The following is an 18,466-nucleotide window of genomic DNA, read 5'->3' as shown; positions in this document are numbered from 1 at the left end:
ACACGAGGTCCTTCTAAATATCGATGTTCATTAAGATTCGATCACCCATTCGTAAGTTAAAAATACCTCATTTTTTTTATTTTTACTTTTAAGAAATAAAAGTTCTAGTGGCCTTTTTAAGTAACCAAAAACATTGGAGGGCAACTAGGCCTCCTCCCCCGCCCCTTTTCTCAAAATCGTATCATCAGAACTCGGAGAAAGCCATTTAGTCGAAAAAAGCAAAAATAAATTGGCAAATTTCGTTTTAATTTTTCATGTACGATAAGTCAAAATCAAAATCTGCATTAATTAAAAACGTTCAGAAATTAAATTAAAAAAAAACAAGTTTTTTTAACTGGAGGTAAGGGGCGACATTAAAACTTAAAACGAACAGAAATTATTCCGTTTCTGAAAGGGACTGTCCCCTCCTGAACACGCCGCTCTTTAATATTTTATTTTATAATATCGCAAGCAGTAACCGAATAGTGTAATAATCCCAAATCACGAGTCAAAGTACTCTATGTGAATCCTGATTTTGACTTATTACTTATATGTTGGTCAGAATTTTGCAACAGTTTTTAATAACAGTTGTACTTAAATCATTTGGGTGGATGAGTACGGGGGAAAATGTTTAAATATATGGGCTGAAAAACTGCATAATCTTTGGGTTTTATAGAGCTGGCGGGATTCTAACTCCCATCGTGCTACAAGCTCGAGTAGGTTATAGACAAATATTATCAAACCATCCTCCTTCATATGCCCTGACAGTTTAAAACTAATTCTCTTATTCTTTCCTGAGATACCGCAGCCTTTTAACAACCTTGGATGCACATAGTTCATTTTAATTTTGTTCAATTTTCAATAGTTTTTTTTTTTACATTTAATTGAACTATACTGCATCTGTTTGGTAAAAATGAACTAATTCTCTTATTCTTTCCTGAGATACCGCAGCCTTTTAACAACCTTGGATGCGCATAGTTCATTTTAATTTTGTTCAATTTTCAATATTTTTTTTTTTTTTTTACATTTAATGGAACTATACTGCATCTGTTTGGTAAAATTGTTGGAGAAGCAAGCACGTTTGGCCTAATTATTTTTGCAATTGGGAACCTAACTTAAAGGTGCGGGTAGGAACGTACAGAGTTCTGGGCTTTACCATTCTGTACATTTTAAGACTGTGATTTTCCTCTTTTTCCTGTTCCCATAGTTCGACTTTCCATTATATTTAATTCAGCTAATTGGGCTTGAAACAAGCTCATTGGTAAGCGCCTGATCGAGCCATTGAGCGTAATCTCAATAAGTAAAATCGATTTTTTTTTTTGAGGCGTGTGAGGTTTTGTACAGTAGTACTTGCAATTTGTCGAAGATTTAATTTGACTGAACTATCAAATTACGCATATCCTACAGATAAATGAAGTTTAATTATGTGTTCTCGTTAGTTAAATTAATTAATTATGATTTGTTTTTAGGAATTCAGAAAAAAGAAAAGAAAAAAGCCGTGATGCAGCTCGTTGTCGAAGAAGTAAAGAATCGGAAATATTCACTGATTTGGCCAATACTCTGCCTGTTCCCAGTAATGTTATCAATCACATGGACAAAGCATCAGTGATGCGTCTGGCAATCGCCTATCTAAAAATCAGGCATATTCTTGGAACAGGTAAAATGCCCAACCTTTTTTATTCTTCTAAAGTTAAAGCTGTTGATGGCCTTTTCAGAATCTGTAACATTTTGCCCTCATTAGAGTAATATTGTCCGTGGTATAATTCAGGCTTTTTTGTGACTTTAGCCGTAAACAGTTTTTACAATATTTGCGAATGAAAAAGTTAGATCTATACTATAAATACTGGTTACCCGTGAAATTGTAATTGTGAATAGTATTTATAAATCACAGGTTGAAACTATTGTTGTGCTAAAAGCCAAATGAAATACAAGACACACGATTAAATCTATTCATAAGTAATGACCGTATGAGTCAAGGTTTCAGTATGGTCGTTGAATTCCTTTTAAAAGTGCCGCGTCTATTTTCCGGCGATTGATTTGATAAGTTGCGCTATTTGGGCACTATCGTACTCCGCGCACATCTGAACGACGAGCAGCACATATTTGATAGAACTAGTCTTATATAGGATGGAGGTAGCGATGGCATAAGCGGGCTATTTTTAATCATATTTATGGAGTTGAAAAAAAAAGATAAAGAAGAAATGATTAAGAAAAGAGAAGGGGGAAAATATAAATTGGAAATAAGATCTCAGTAGGTGTAATCAGAATCTTTTGGGGGACTTATGGTGTTTCTCTTGCCCAACCTTAGCAAGTTGTGAAGGCTCGGAGGTCTACAGGGCAGTGGCAGATAGATTACAATCAGGTTGTGTGCCGATTCGAATAATATCCTGTATGCCTCTTGCTCTCACCTTTTATTTGTGTGGTTAATGGTTAATCTGCATATTATAGTTAGGTTGTTGGTATTAATTATGATAATACTTTGCACAGCAATACATGGGAGCCGAATTGTCTAAGCGTGACTTTAATTACGAAACTAATTTATTCATTATTGTAAGGTGCAAACTGTTTGTATGCGCAAGGGATAAGGTTAATCCCCCCAATATCGATTTAAACAAGTACCTAGGAATATTTTTGTAATTTGGGATAAGACCCTTCTGTCACTCCCCACCCGTACAATTTTGACTCTGTTCATCTTTGGTATTAACACTTTGAATGTTCGGTTGCATTTAAATTCTCTTGAAACCTCAGCGGTTACGTTGGGCTATGGTTCGGTCGAGCAGTATAAAGTCAATGAAATTACTCAATAGAGCCGACCTGGCTTGGTGGTTTTGAGAGATCCAATGCAAGTTTACCTTATGAAGGAACGGTTAGAAATTGAAAGATTAAAGCAAAGGTGGGCAGTTTTTCACAATATCCTACTGCACCTGCAAAAAACAAACATGTTAACAAGAGGTCTAAAAGTGCCTTAGTAATCTCAATCAGTCGTTTTAACTTTTTATTTTCGTCATACTTCGTCATCAAGCGGGTATTCATCATCTTGACCTTTCTGATTGCTGAAAATCTGCTGCGCTTCTCTTATTAAGCGCGATTTCTTTGTTTCAAACGCAAATACTGCTAATTTTCTTCATTTTATGCTGTTTATGTAGACTTTTTCAACACGTCTTAAAATATAATATAATGAGGTTATAATATCTTGACTGATAGTACAACATTGCTTGTCATTTTAAGAAGCCGTTGAATCTATATGAAGTAATCGTATTTAATTTTGGTCTATATATTTACCTTTGAGCTGTGGCAGATCTAGCACCCCCCGCTGGCTTCGGGACATTTTTACTTATATTTGTGTGAATTATCAAGTAAAAAAGAAGAAGAAAATGACTTTCAAAATTCTAACCATTCCTACCCTTTTCTCTTCTCAAAGTCATAGACCCGTAAGTGACACAGCTATTATTTATAGCTACTACTTTGACATAATTCTGTATAAACAACATCTATCAGTGCATATGTAGGTGCATCACAACCACAATTTTTGAGAGGAGGGGGGAGGCATTTCATAATTTTGTGTGCGTGGGGGGATCTGGAACTAGCAAATATGAGTCCTTAGAACTAAATTTAAAATTTTTGGGGAGGGTTGTCGTTGAGATCAACCTCAGGGACAATTATCCTTCTTCTATGGAGGTATGATTCTAGTATGTTGTTATTTCTTAGCTTGGATGCAATCTTTAAATATGTAAGCTTGATTTTATTATTTGCCCAGATATAAGGCACCTATACATATTTTTTTTTATCTTTAGTGAGATTTGAAGATACTTTATAATCATATTATTCATAGGCCTTAGCCTTGGGAGAGGGGGTGCTGACATTCAAGGATGTCACAGACACAAGAGAATATTTTTATACCTATCCACATTTTTGAATTTCTTCGGGGAAATTCCCCCGTCTCGTGTTCGCAGATATGCTTTTCAGTTATCTATGCTTATTTTCAATTCAACTTCACTTCTCAGATGCTTCGGAAACAGAATTTGGTAAAGACAATTATGACAATTTCCTAATGAGAGCAATGGATGGTTTTTTGTTGGTTGTTTCAAGAGAAGGCGACATCGTCTATGTCAGTGAAAACATTTCACAATATCTTGGGCTATGCCAGGTATTTTTCTTTGTTTAATTTTAAGCTATGAAATACTTGTTTAATTATGAAGTACTTGTTTAATTTTGAAGTACTTGTTTAATTTTGACACAAGTATAAAGGCTGGGCAACAGGCTTGCCACATGCCCCTGTAAAAATACCCTGAAACTGAAACGTCGGCGATTTTCAACGCTCTATGCGCCATCAATGGTCCTGGAGGATATTTCTAAAGAAGAACGAATCAAACCCTCCTCTTTCATCAATTTCTACTTTTATTACTTTGCCTTGGTGTTTAAAAGCTAGTGTTATCCACTAAAAGCTCCTATTTCTACAGTAAAAGAGCAACTATCTCCTGTCAACACAGGTATCTTGTGTATATTGGAGACGTATTTCTCCATATCAAGGGAGGTCAGAATTAGGGGGGTCAGTGGAGGTTAAACCGTCCCTCGGTTATTGAGCTGCAGCGCCGCTCATAAATATTACAATAAAATGAACCGAAACACTACTTTTCAGGTCCTAAAATCCTCCCCCACCCTTGATCAAACAGTTCGTGGTAACGAACTGTTTTTTACTGTTTTAAAATGTAGAGTTAAGAGAAAGAGTCAAACTTTAGCGTAAAGAGCGGGGCGTTGAGAAGGAAAAGCCCCTTTCATATACGGAGTAATTTCTGTTCGTTTTAAGTTTTAATGTCGCTCCTTACTTTCATTTAAAAAACTTTTTTTTTATTTAATCTCCAAAAAAGAACCTTCTAACCTACACCCTAATAGTGTTTACGTATTTATGCGGGGCTCTATTACCACTAGTTTCATTGGATAGGTAATAACGCTTCTATTGTTCTATACTTCATATGTATTTAGAGATGCATGTGCCATACGATAGTATACCCTTTGAAACTGGGAAATTATACGAATATCCATTCGATAGTGTTATTTCTTTTGTCTCTTGACATGGGCTATAGAACTTAGTTTTCCATTCGAACGAAATCTTCCTGATAATTTCTGACCCCTGGTTTAATTCTACTGCCCTCTAGGAAAAGAAAACACGGATTTGTGCCCATCCCTCTTGGAAAAAAAACAGAATTTTGCATTGTTGTAGATAATACCTTCACGGTTTTTGTTTATGTTAAAATTATATTGTATAGTGTGATAAAGACCACACCTCTATTTAAGGTGCTAACCCCTCTTTTTAAAACTATGTAAATACCCTTATGCTAACACGTTTGATGAGAAAATCTGAGATGTACAAATTTTGCGCGTTTAAAACCATCCCTAAAAGATGCTGCTAATGACCCAATCAAGATTTTGATGTGAAAATTTTCAATTTATATCTTTAAGGGTGGTTTTTTCACTCACATTTAGTTACCACGCATTGTTTGACCCAGTATTCTCTTAAATGTGGCGGAGGCTACAACCCTCTCAGCTCCATTTGTTACGTTCAAGTTCGCTTTGTATATATGAAGATGCTTAAAGAATGACTATCATTCCCGAAAAATGCACCCCTTGAAATATTTCTTGGGGAGGGGGTATGAAAATGAAGCTTAGTATGACTTGACATTTTTTAAGGGGAAGGGTCTTTGGATAAATTTTTAAGGCCCACAAGTTTTTTCCAACAAAAATGAAGAGGGATGTTAGAACCTAAATGAAAATAAATGATTTTATATCATCAGCCTCGCGTTGAAAGGGGTGTGCTAAATAAAAGACCTTACATGCATCCAGGTTGCCAAAAGGACAAATGCGAAATATCTAAGGAACTGCTAAGGGTATTAGCTTACAGACTCCAAGCTATGTTGATAGGGATGTTTAACTGAATCAATGGATGTCAGAAGGATTTATCTGCAATGCTCAGGAATGATTAAGGGTATAAAGTTGGGATTTTAATGAACATTAGGGAGGATGTTGAACTAAATCAAAAGGCACAGCCATCATCCAAGTTGTCAAAAGGTATCAAGATGAAGTTTTCCTGTTGAACTAATTCACGATACACAATCACGATGTGCATCCATGCCATCGATTGGGCGGATCAGCCGTTTATCGGGAGCAACTAAGGGTATCCAGTAGAAACTTTGAAGGCATGCTGCGAGGAATGTTAAATTAAATTAAAAGTAGTAGTAGTAGTAGTAATTTATTAACCAAACTAAATAACACAGACAAAATCAATCGGTAGCACACCAAAAGCGTTGCTTGCGAGGGTGTGTTACTAACAAAAAAGAACAAAAGATGATATGTACATTCAGTTTGTCAAAAATACATATCTTTAGTACTCAGAAACGGCTAAGAGCATTAAGTTAAAACTTTTAAGGAATATTAAGCTTTAATAGTTCCAATAACTCCTTTGATGCTGCTTTAGCAAGCCATATATTTAATAATCCCAGCCACACAATACTTTTTGAAAAATCTTCTCTCATTAGTAATGATTTAGGGATAAAACAGGTAGTTCGGGAATCAATCGAAATTAGACTCAAAATAAATCATTGTGAATAGACTCAAAATATTCTTTAAATAGCGACCAAGAGGAATATTCACTAAATTCTTGATGCTCAAATTTAAGTAAAAATGATCTAACAAAATATTTTACTAAACCAATTGACCAATTCGCCTCAATGCTTCTCTTGCCAGTCATATGATCTGCGTGCTCAGGTACCCGAAAATGTTCCAGGTGTGGTGAGGCTGGCCACTCCACAACCAAAGATAATCCTTGTACCAAGGCACTTAAGTGTGCTCTTTGCAACTCCTCTGACCACCCGTGTTACAGTTTTAAGTGTCCAGTCGCTCAGTCTTCTGAAGAATTCAAATGCCTGAAGAAGCCTTAAAAATTGTATCATGGAACATGAATGGGAAAGTTCTACCGAAACATCACCTACTGTCTGAACTTTGCTTACTGTTTGACGTGGTGAGTCTCCAGGAACACTTCTTGTCAAGCGATATTTGTCAACTGTTGGAGTTCACGTCTACGCATAATCTGTTTTTCCACCATGCTAAGTCCACTTGCGGTAGGCCTTCAGGCGGTTTGGCCCTAATGATACGGAAAGAGCTACTTGGTAATCTAGTTGCTAAGTCTGACAGTTTTCTTGCGGTTAAAGTTCCTAATGTGGTCATATTCGTAGTTTATTTTCCTACTAACTACCGTAATGATATATCTGAGAGGACGTTCTCTGTCACATGTACATCAATTGCCAAGCTAGTATCAAATTATGAAGATGAAGGCCTAAGTTGTCTCCTGTTTGGTTACTTTAACTGTGAACTATCTGACCCTGAAAACAATAGATCTCAGATCTTACTCTATCCTTGTCCAAGTCTCACCTGTTTTGGAAATGATCGCGATTTTACGTACATCCATCAAACTGGCTCCGTGTCTCGGTTGGACTATTTCCATTGTTCTTCTATGATTAAACCCTCCTCTGCTACCTCCGTTCTTCTTGATTGCTCCATATCCGACCACATGCCGATCTGTAATTCTTTTCAAATAAAGCCCTTGCAGCAAACTTCACCACCAAATTCTCCACCTAAATGGCTGTACAGCCTCAGCTGGGAAGCTGCTAACATCGTTTTGTACCAGAGTTCATGTGACTCCATCCTGTCGAAGATCCGAAATCCTTTCACACTTTTGGGTTGTCCGAACATGACAGTAGACTCGAAAAAAACTATCCTACTAAACATCTACTGTTATGAGAGAACGCATGCTATCCATACAGCTGAGAAAGCTGCAGTTCCAGTCCGCAAAATTTGCCACGGCACGGAAGTGCCTAACTGGCGGAATAATCCTAATCTCCTAGCCGCATGTGATTCAGCAAAATTCTGGCTACAATTATGGGCAGATTGTGGGAAGCCGCGCTCCAGAGTAGTCGCTCTTTGTATTTACACGAAGTGAATTTTCCAAGGCCATCGCACAGCATAAGGCTAACAAAATTGTCCGCACTAGCGAGATTGTTAATAACTCGCCTCCTGCTTTATGGCGTCTTCGAGCTAAGAACAAATATTCCAATGGCCCACCTTCATGCCAGAAAAAGACTGGTGCGACTAATTCAGAGACCAATTTTCAGCCCTTAATTCCTACCTAGACGACACCTTTTGCCAAGCCCTCGGAAAGGAGCTCCAGTTTGCAGTTAAGGATATTGGCTTCCTGGTCACTCCGTCTTTGATGCGTTCCAAAATTGTTAAGCTAATAAAAAAGCAATCAAAGGGCATCGATGGTATATTTGGCACCCATTTAAGCTTTGCCAGCAATCTTCTCCTAAAGCACCTTTCTCTTCTATTTCAAATGATTTTTGTTACTGGCATCGTTCCAGACAGCTTTGGTGTCGGTGTCCTCAAAAAAGGTAAACAAGCTGACCAGTGCGCTTGATATCGTCCGATCACTGTTTCAACTACTTTTTGTAAGCTATTTGAATCCCCAATTTTTGATGAAATTGCACTTCGATACACTACTCCCGACGACCAGTTCCGGTTCAAAAAGCGCTCAGGACAGGAACACGTTCACACCGTTCTTGCAAATCTTCTTGTTGATGCAGATAAAGAGGGTGATCTTCTCGTCTTTGGAGCGCTTGACGTTAGTAGAGCCTTCGATTCTGGCATCCATGGCCATATCCTGCTTAAGGCCCTTCAGCGAGGTGTTTCCTCTTGCATCATTTCCCCTGTCTACAGTATGTACAACAAGCTCTCGGCTGTCATCCCGATCCCCTCTCCGTCCGGCACTTCTCCTTTTAAAGAAATGCTGAGTGTCAAGAAAGGCGTACGTCAAGGTGGCAAAACTTCACCATCACTGTTTAATAACGCTATCATCGAAGCACAAAAAGTAATTAAGCCGTTGTGCTTTTTCCGTGGGATCAATCTATCGCTGCTGAACTTCGCTGATGACATTCTTCATGTTTCTTGCTCGATATCTTTATTTCAACAAAATTATGACTCACTTGCAGCGGCATACAAGCAGATCGAACTTTCCTTCAACGAATCTAAAACAGAACTTCTTTTCTTCAATGGTTCAAAAAATGAGCTTTCATTTAACCTCTCCGTTAAAATTGGCGACACCCTGATTAAGCCCTGTGAGTCCCTTAGCTATCTTGGCCTCCCTATTTCTTCTACATTGAAGGACACACGCTCAGCACTGACAAACCACTTCTGTTCCCGTCTACGAGCGTCTTACTGATTACTTGTTGCCGATAAGTATCGTTTCAACCGCCCTCTCCTTGCCCAGCTATACAACTCTTTTACTACCCCCCCCCCATCTGCTTGCTCTAGCTCCCTTCTGGAAAATATTCACAGCTACCGAAAAGAAAGCCATTTGTAGCGCATTCTACAGATATGCCAAGTTTCTCCTGCGTCTCCCTCTGGCACAGCAACGGCGACATCTCCATGAAATAAAAGGTCACCATCCCTTCCATGGCCATAGAGAGAAGAATCTCCAAATTCAGTGCCAATGTTTTAAGAGCCAACCACCCCTGGACTAGTGTTATTTTATAATGTTTTTAGTCGATGCGTATTTAAATTTTTAATCTTTTCTCTCTTTTTCTTTTTTATACTCCGTCTTTTCCGTTTTTGACGGGTAATAAATTAATAATAATAATATTATTAAACCCATAACTAAAAGGCCTTTAAGGCTACCTGCCAAAAAAGCAAGATTAGCTTTGAAAGCGTGTATTTAATTATTTTATTTCGTTTGAATGAGTTTATCATCTCATTTCATTTTATTTATCAGTCCTGGTTGAACTTGATTGAAGTATTGATGCTAGACTGTTTTAAAAGTTTTTTGAAAAATATTTTAGTTTGAAACTTCGGATTTTAATGTAAGTTTCAATGTATAATATATATATATATATATATATATATATATATATATATATATATATATATATATATATATATATATATATATATATATATATATATATATATATATATATATATATATATATATATATATATATATATATATATATATATATATATATTTGGTGTTGTGCTGAAGATGGACGTAAGGCAGTGAACTATTCACCGAATTGAATTCCACTGTATTGAGAAAATTTCCTTATTGTTTCTGAGTTGTGTTTGTTTATCAATATTTGTCTGTTTTGAAGATTGTAACAGGATGGGGATCAGGATGGCTTCAGTCCCACTGGAGGGCGAAAACCATGTAGGGTTTGAGTCCATTTATTTGAATGTATTCCCCCTGTCCATCCATTCAATATTCTATAGTGAAACTATCATTAAGATTCCTTGGAAAAATTGGTCGAAGTATGTATAACAAACCAAAATATTAATCATTAAAATATAGTTTGAAAACTGAAATCCTCCTTTTACAAACCAATAAAAAACAATCAAACAGTTCGTGGTAACGAACTGTAGTAAGAAGCGACAAGGCTCAATAGAATTTTTAACACCGCAGAGATTTTGAGATGTACAGGAGTCCTAAGTAACAAACTAGCAACAAAGAACTGTTTGAAACAGTTCCATGCTGATGTGGGCTTCAAACAATAATTTCAGCTTGGACTGTTCTCGATTTATGAAGTCAATATGGTTTGTCATTTTTGAGTTGTTTTTTCATAAGATTATTTGGTACACAGCATGTCATTCTTTTGCAGGTCAGATAAATAAGGTTATAATTTATTTTGATTGTTTTATAGGGTACGTAGTTGTTCTTACTGTAGTAAATTTTTTTGACAAACATTGCATGTACGATTCTTTTTCTCCACAGTAATTGTATGATGTTTACGATTTTTGTGTAAAATCAAAAAACTTGAAATCGAACTTGTAGCCAGCTTTATAAGTACTGAAGTCAAACAGTTGGTGGTAACGAACTGTAGTAAGGAGCGACCCGGCTCAGTAGTAACCAAAACTCTAAAAAAAGGAAGTTTGATACCAATACCTACATCAAAAGAATCGCATTTTAATACTGATGTTAAATATATAAGTTTCATCAAGTTTAGTCTTATCCATCAAAAGTTACGAGCCTGAGAAAATTTGCGCTATTATAGAAAATAGGAGGAAACGCCCCCTAGAAGTCATAGAATCTTAACGAAAATCACACCATCAGATTCAGCGTATCAGAGAACCCTACTGTAGAAGTTTCAAGCTCCTATCTACAAAAATGTCGAATTTTGTATTTTTTGACAGAAGGCAGATCACGGATGCGTGTTTATTTGTTTTTTTTTTTTTCCAGGAGTGATCGTACCGACCCAGTTGTCCTAGAATGTTGCAAGAGGGCTCATTCTAACGGAAATGAAAAGTTCTAGTGCCCTTTTTAAGTGACCAAAAAAATTGGAGAGCACCTAGGCCCCTCCCACGCTAATTATTTTCCCAAAGTCTACGGATCAAAATTCTGAGATAGCCATTTTATTCAGCGTAGTCGAAAAACCTTATAACTATGTCTTTGGAGACGACTTACTCCTCCACAGTCCTCGTAGGAGGGGCTACAAGTTACAAACTTTGACCAGTGCTTACATATAGTAATGGTTATTGGGAAGTGTACAGGCGTTTTCGGGAGGATTTTTTGGTTGGGGGGAGGGATTGAGAAGAGGGGGATATACTGGGGGAACTTTCCATCGAGGAATTTGTCATGGGGGAAGAAAATTTCCATGAAGGGAGCGCAGGATTTACTAGCATTATTTAAAAAAAACAATGAAAAAATAAATATGAAAAAGTTTTTTCAGCTGGAAGTAAGGAGCAGCATTAAAACTTAAAACGAACAGAAATTATTACCCATATGAGGGGCTCACTTCCTCCTAATACCCCGCTCTTTACGCTAAAGTATTTTTAGTAATGTCAACTATTTATTCTACGGCTTTTGTGATTCAGGGGTCATTCTTAATGAATTGGGACAAAATTTAAGATTTGGTGTAAAGAGAGAGGTACTGACGAGGGGGCGATCCTTCTCATATGTGTAATAAAAACATGAGAATAAAAAATTCTTTACGTAAGCTAATTTATAAGTTACGTATATCTTTTACTAATAAAAAGATTCGTAAAAAATTAAAAGTTCTAGTTGCCTTTTTAATTAACCAAAAAATTGGAGGGCAACTAGACTTCCTCCCCGCTCTTTTTTTCTCAAAATCATTCGATCAAAATTATGAGAAAGCCATTCAGCCAAAAAAAAAAAAAATAAAAATAAATATGCAAATTCCTCTGCGGAGAGCCAAAATCAAAACATGTATTGATTCAAAAACGTTCAGAAATTAAATAAAAAAACAAGTTTTTTCAACTGAAAGTAAGGAGCGACATTAAAACTTAAAACGAACAGAAATTACTTCGTATATGAAAGGGGCTGCTTCCTCATCAACGCCCCGCTCTTTACGCTAAAGTTTTTTACTGTTTTAAAAAGAAGAGTTGAGAGAAAGAGTCAAACTTTAGCGTAAAGAGCGGGGCGTTGATGAGGAAGGAGCCCCTTTCATATACGAAGTAATTTCTGTTCGTTTTAAGTTTTAATGTCGCTCCTTACTTTCAGTTGAAAAAAACTTCTTTTTTTATTTAATGTCAATTAAAGACGAATGAAGCGAAATTTGTCAATGAAAAAAACAAACAAAAAAAAACAGAACTACAACGGAACGAAATCAGCATCAATGAATAAGTCAGGTCCAAAATACGCAGAAAATACAATGAATAATCAAGTGAAAATTAAACGAACAGCCTCTCAGGCTCAATGCCTCTAAACCTTCTAAAGGCTAGAGTGTTATTTGCGCCTTACTGAAAATAAAATGTATTTCAAATTTCCTCTTTTATAGCGTTAATAAATCTAAAGTCGGAAAGTCTTCCATGATTGAATATCATTATAGGCCTATAAGTACGGTCATTCAACTTTCATTAGTTCTTTCCCTAGTATTGGGTATCAAGGCGATCTTCCATGTTTTGACCAATATAAACGTACTACTCGAAACAAAAACTGTTTTCAGTGAGGTGCAAATGACACTCTCGTATTTAGAAGGTTTAGGGGTTCTGAGCCTGTTCCTATTTGTGGTAATTTCTGGTAGTTTTAATTTTGACTTGATTCTTCGTTGTAATTTCTGCTCGTTTTGGGGTTCATTTATTCATTGACAGTGACTTCTGTTTGTTTTCTATTCGAATTATTATTTGACTTTATGTCTACTCGTCATAGGTTTAATGTAGCTCTTTACTTCACTTTCAAAAGTTCTTTTTTTATAAAAGTATTTAAAATGAATATTTGTAAAGATGTAACAATGAAATGACAAAACTTGTTTCAATACTGAAGGTCAGGGTTATTAAACCCGCTTCGTTGTTAAATTATTTCTGAAATGCACGTTGGAGGAAAAATTACAGGCTTTCTTTGGCCGTCCAATTGTTGACCAACAAAGTTAAATACACATTTTCTTTTAGCCAAATTTATTAGAAATATTAAAATCTCTTAGATATGAGCATTAGCTTTCAATTGAGTCATTAATCGTATCTCTATCATCTTCCAGTAACCTACTAGGAATGGCGAAAAAGGGGGGGGGGGCATGATTGCTACCCATGCAAAAAGGTGGCTTTCCTTATTTACATTGTGGGGAGCTGTAAACTCTTCAGTTTGAGCACGGGTGAAGAAAAAATGAATTTCTAATAATCGACTCGTTACTATTACCCATGTACTCAGTTTAGGGCTTTTAACGACTGTGATTTCAATTATGTACTTTTTTTTTATCGACAGGCCGTGTTCAAGGGGCTTTGGGCTCTTGTTCGAAATTATAAAAAAAATTATTTTCATAATTACGAGTTACATAATTAAATAATTTCAACCTGAATATTAGTTTTTATCTCTAAATTAGTGTCTATCAGTAAATGTTTCTTACTAGATAGCATCTTAGAAAACACGTTTTTATACTTTCGTTACTATGGGCCTTGGTTCGCTCTTTACTAGGTTTCGGCATCTGCTACAACCTAGATACTAAACCATAAAATAAAAATAAAGAAATAAGCTTCAATGCTTGGTCGTTTTTTCATGAGCTTAATTATTGTAAATGCATTGTTCGTTCACTTTCCTTTATTTTCTATTCACTTTTTTTTTATCCAGTTCCTTTGGAAGCCCCAGGCATCCCATATTTTGATAAAGTATATATTAAAATAAAATATTAAAATTTTGTGTTAAAACCATAAAGTACAGATAGATTTATCGAGGAAGTTCTGTGAGACTATTTTTTCGATCTCATATCAAGGAATCTTCATTCAAGTCTCTTCATTTGTGCATATTCGACACACCTAACTTGTATTTCTTATTTAGGCTTAGATCTGTTTCATATTTATTCGTCGTCACATACCTTATTTCTTCCCCAGCAGCTGTGACAAAAAAAGAAATAATTCTGTGCATTGATGCTCTGCCTAGCTATGCGAGTCCTGGGGCTCGATTCCCGCCGCTGCAAACTTGGTAAAAGGGCTGCTAAAAAAAAAAAAAAAAAAAAAAAATCTAGCATGAAAACGTCGATTAGACGTCCTATGCGCGTCTGTCAATGGCCCAGGACTGTTGATCTGTGTCTCGACATAAAAATCTCTCAGTCATTCATTGGATCCGTTACTACGACAATGAACTTATTCCAATGTTAAACCACCTAAGGCCTGAATGGGGTTTCTTTTTTATGGCACTTGGTATTAACCAAGTGGCATATAGCAATCGCACATTCTGTCGGTCTGTCGGTCCCGGTTTTGCTACTTTGGGCACTTCCAGGTAAGCTAGGACGATGAAATTTGGCAGATGTATCAGGGACCGGACCAGATTAAATTCGAAATAGTCGTTTTCCCTATTTGACCATCTAGGGGGGAGGGGGGTGGCGGGCCCGCTAATTCGGAAGAAATAGAAAATTGAAGTATTTTTAACTTACGAACGGTTGATTAGATCTTAATGAAATTTGATGTTTGGAAGGATATCATGTCTCAGAGCTGTTATTTTAAATCCCGATCGGATCTGGTGATATTGGGGGGGAGTTGGGAGGGGGAAACCTAAAATCTCGGAAAACACTTAGAGTGGAGGGATCGGGATGAAACTTGGTGGGAAAAATAAGCACAAGTCCTAGATACATGATTGACATAACCGGAACGGATCCACTATCTTTGGGGTAATCGGGGGGGGATTAATTCTGAAAAATTAGAAAAAATGAGGTTTTTTAACTTACGAACAGGTGATCGGATCTCAATGAAATTTGATATTTAGAAGGATATCGTGTCTCAGAGCTCTTGTTTTAAATCCCGACTGGATCTGGTGACATTTGGGGGGGGGAGTTGGGAGAGGGAAACCTAGAACTTGGAAAACACTTAGAGTGGAGAGATCGGGATGAAACTTGGTGGAAAAATAAGCACAAGTCCTAGATACATGATTGACATAACCGGAACGGATCCGCTCTCTTTGGGTAGTTGGGGGGGGGGGGTTAATTCTGAAAAATTAGAAAAAATGAGATACATTTTTAACTCACGAACGGGTGATCGGATCTCAATGAAATTTGATATTTAGAAGGATAGCGTGTGTCAAAGCTCTGTCCCGACCGGATGTGGTGACATTGGGGGGGGATATGGGGTGGGGGAACCTAAAATGATGGGAAACGCTTAGATTGGAGGGATCGGGATGAAACTTGGTGGGAGAAATAGGCAGAAGTCTTAGATACGTGATTTACATAATTGGAACGGATCCGCTCTATTGGGGGGGGGGGTAATTCTGAATAATTAGAAAAAATGACGTATTTTTAACTTACGAAGGAGTGATCGGATCTTCATGAAACTTCATATTTAGAAGGACATCGTAACTCAGATCTCTTATTTTAAATCTCAACCGGATCCAGCGTAATTGGGGGGGGGGGGCAGTTGGGGGGGAACCGGAAATCTTAGAAAATACTTAAGGCGGTGAGATCAGGATGAAACTGGGTGGGAAGAATAAGAACCTGTCTAAGATACGTGACTGACATATTTGGACCGGATATGCTCTCTTTGGGGTAGTTGGGGGGGGGGGGGGTAATTGTGAAAAACTAAAAAAATCAGGTATCTTTAACTTAAGAACGGGTGATCGAATCTCAATGAAATTTGGTATTTAGAAGAAAATCGTGTGTCAAAGCTCTTATTTCAAGTCCCGACCGGATCTGGTGACACTGGGGGAAGTTTGGGGTGGGGGAACCTAAAATTATGGAAAACGCTTAGATTGGAGGAATCGGGATGAAACTTGGTGGGAAAAATAATCAGAAGTCTTGGAAGCGTGATTTACATAATTGGAACGGTTCCGCTTTATTGGGGGGGGGGGTTAATTCGGAAAAATTAGAAAAATGACGTATTTTTAACTTACGAAGGAGTGATCGGATATTCATGAAACTTCATATTTAGAAGGACCTCGTAACTCAGGATCTCTTATTTTAAATCTCAACCGGATCCAGCGTAATTGGGGGGGGGGGCGGTTGGGGGAACCGGAAATCTTAGAAAATACTTAAAACGGTGAGATCAGGATGAAATTGGACGGGAAGAATAAAAACTTGTCTAAGATACATGACTGACATAAGCGGACTGGATCTGTTCTCTTTGGGGAAGTTGGGGGGGGGGGTAATTCTGAAAAACTAAAAAAATGAGGTATTTTTAATTTATGAACTCTTATTTTAAATCCCGACCAGATCTGGTGACATTGGGGGGGGGAGTTGGGAGGGGGAAACCTAAAACTTGGAAACACTTAGAGTGGAGGGATCGGGAGGAAACTTGGTGGGAAAAATAAGCACAAGTCCAAGATACATGATTGAAATAACCGGAAGGGATCCGCTCTCTTTGGGGTAGTTGGGGGGGGGTAATTCTGAAAAATTAGAAAAAATGAGGTATTTTTAACTTCCGAACGGGTAATCGGATCTCAATGAAATTTGATATTTAGAAGTACATCGTGTCTCAAAGCTCTTAATTTAGGTCGCGACCGGATCTGGTGACATTGGGGGGAGTTTGGGGTGGGGGAACGTAAAATGATGGAAAACGCTTAGATTGGAGGGATCGGGATGAAACTTGGTGGAGAAATAAGCAGAAGTCTTAGATATGTGATTTACATAATTGGAACGGATCTGCTCTATTGGGGGGGGGGGTTAATTCTTTAAAATTAGAAAAAATGGCGTATTTTCAACTTACGAAGGAGTGATCGGATATTAATGAAATTTCATATTTAGAAGGACCTCGTAACTCAGATCTCTTATTTTAAATCTCAACCGGATCCAGTGTCATTGGGGGGGGGGGGTACCGGAAATCCTTGAACATACCTAAAGCGTTGAGATCAGGATGAAACTGGATGGGAAGAATAAAAACCTGTCTAAGATACGTGACTGACATAATCGGACCGGATCTGCTCTCTTTGTTGGAGTTGGGGGGGGGTAATTTTTTAAATTGAGGTATTCATAACTTACGAAAGGGTGACCAGATCTTAATGAAATTTAATTTTTAAATTCCGACCAGATCCTGTGACATTGGGGTAATTGGATTGGGAAACCGGAGCTCTTGGAAAACGTGAAAATTGGGGTATTTTTATCTTACGAATAGGTGATCGGATCTTAATGAAATTTGATATTTAGAAGGAATTCATGTCTCAGAGCTCTTATTTCATATCCCGACTAGATCTTTTGACATTGGGGGGAGTTGGAGGGGGAAACCTTGGAAAACACTTGGAGTGGAGGAATCGGGATGAAGCTTGGTGGATAGAATAAGCAAATGTCCTTGATATGTGATTGACGGAATCGTACTGGATTCGCTCTCTTTGGGGGAGTTGAGGGGAGGGGTTCAGTGATTTGGCGAGTATGGTGCTTCTGGACGTGCTAGGACGATAAAAATGGGTAGGCGTGTCAGGGAGCTGCACAAATTGACTTGATAAAGTCTTTTTCCCAGATTCGACCATCTGGGGGGCTAAAGGGAGAGGAAAAATTAGAAAAAATTAGGTATTTACAACATACGAGTGGGTGATCGGATCGTAAGGAATTTTGATATTTAGAAGGACATCGTGACTCTGAGCTTTTATTTTAAATCCTGATCGACATTAAGCCTCTTATTTTCCTTTTAAGTCAATCTATTGATTCATAGAATTTTGTTAGAGCTCATGCCATATGATCTCTTGGCTCTTCATGCCTCATCACAAGTGCCATATGAGCTCTTAGCTCTTGTTTTAACATGCATTTGACTTGATTAATCTCTCTCCTTTGCTGAAGACATAGGTGACGAGTTTGACTTCTCTTATCAAAAAGTCTACTCCGGCCGAAAGCTCGTCAAAGATCAAGAACGCACCTATACCTAGATGATGGCGTGAAAAAGTGCATGTTCATTTATAAACTTGCTTTGAAATGCGCATTACCACTACAGAGAATGTGAACCAATGTCTATGGGTTTTTATATAATGAAGTCTTTCTCTATGGTTGCGCTAATATAACAAGTTTGGCCAGCCAGAAGCCGATTT

The 18,466-nt window shown here is 37.4% G+C and overlaps 1 protein-coding gene across 8 annotated transcripts in view; it reads left to right on the top strand.

Moving 5' to 3' along the window:
- The window catches only part of LOC136029228 (uncharacterized), a 497,253-nt gene that overhangs the window by 388,185 nt on the left and 90,602 nt on the right, over nt 1-18,466 (top strand). For all 8 annotated transcript variants that reach the window (XM_065707441.1, XM_065707447.1, XM_065707443.1 and 5 more), the window contains 2 exons: nt 1,449-1,636; nt 3,984-4,126. In XM_065707441.1, coding sequence (XP_065563513.1) covers nt 1,449-1,636; nt 3,984-4,126 — 331 coding nt within the window. The remainder of the gene's footprint in view (nt 1-1,448; nt 1,637-3,983; nt 4,127-18,466) is intronic.

This window comes from Artemia franciscana, chromosome 7 (genome assembly GCF_032884065.1).
Source record: "Artemia franciscana chromosome 7, ASM3288406v1, whole genome shotgun sequence".
NCBI classification, from domain to species: Eukaryota; Metazoa; Arthropoda; class Branchiopoda; order Anostraca; family Artemiidae; genus Artemia; species Artemia franciscana.
The sequence above is the reverse complement of the archived record's forward strand: the minus strand, read 5'-3'. Positions and strand labels throughout refer to the sequence as shown.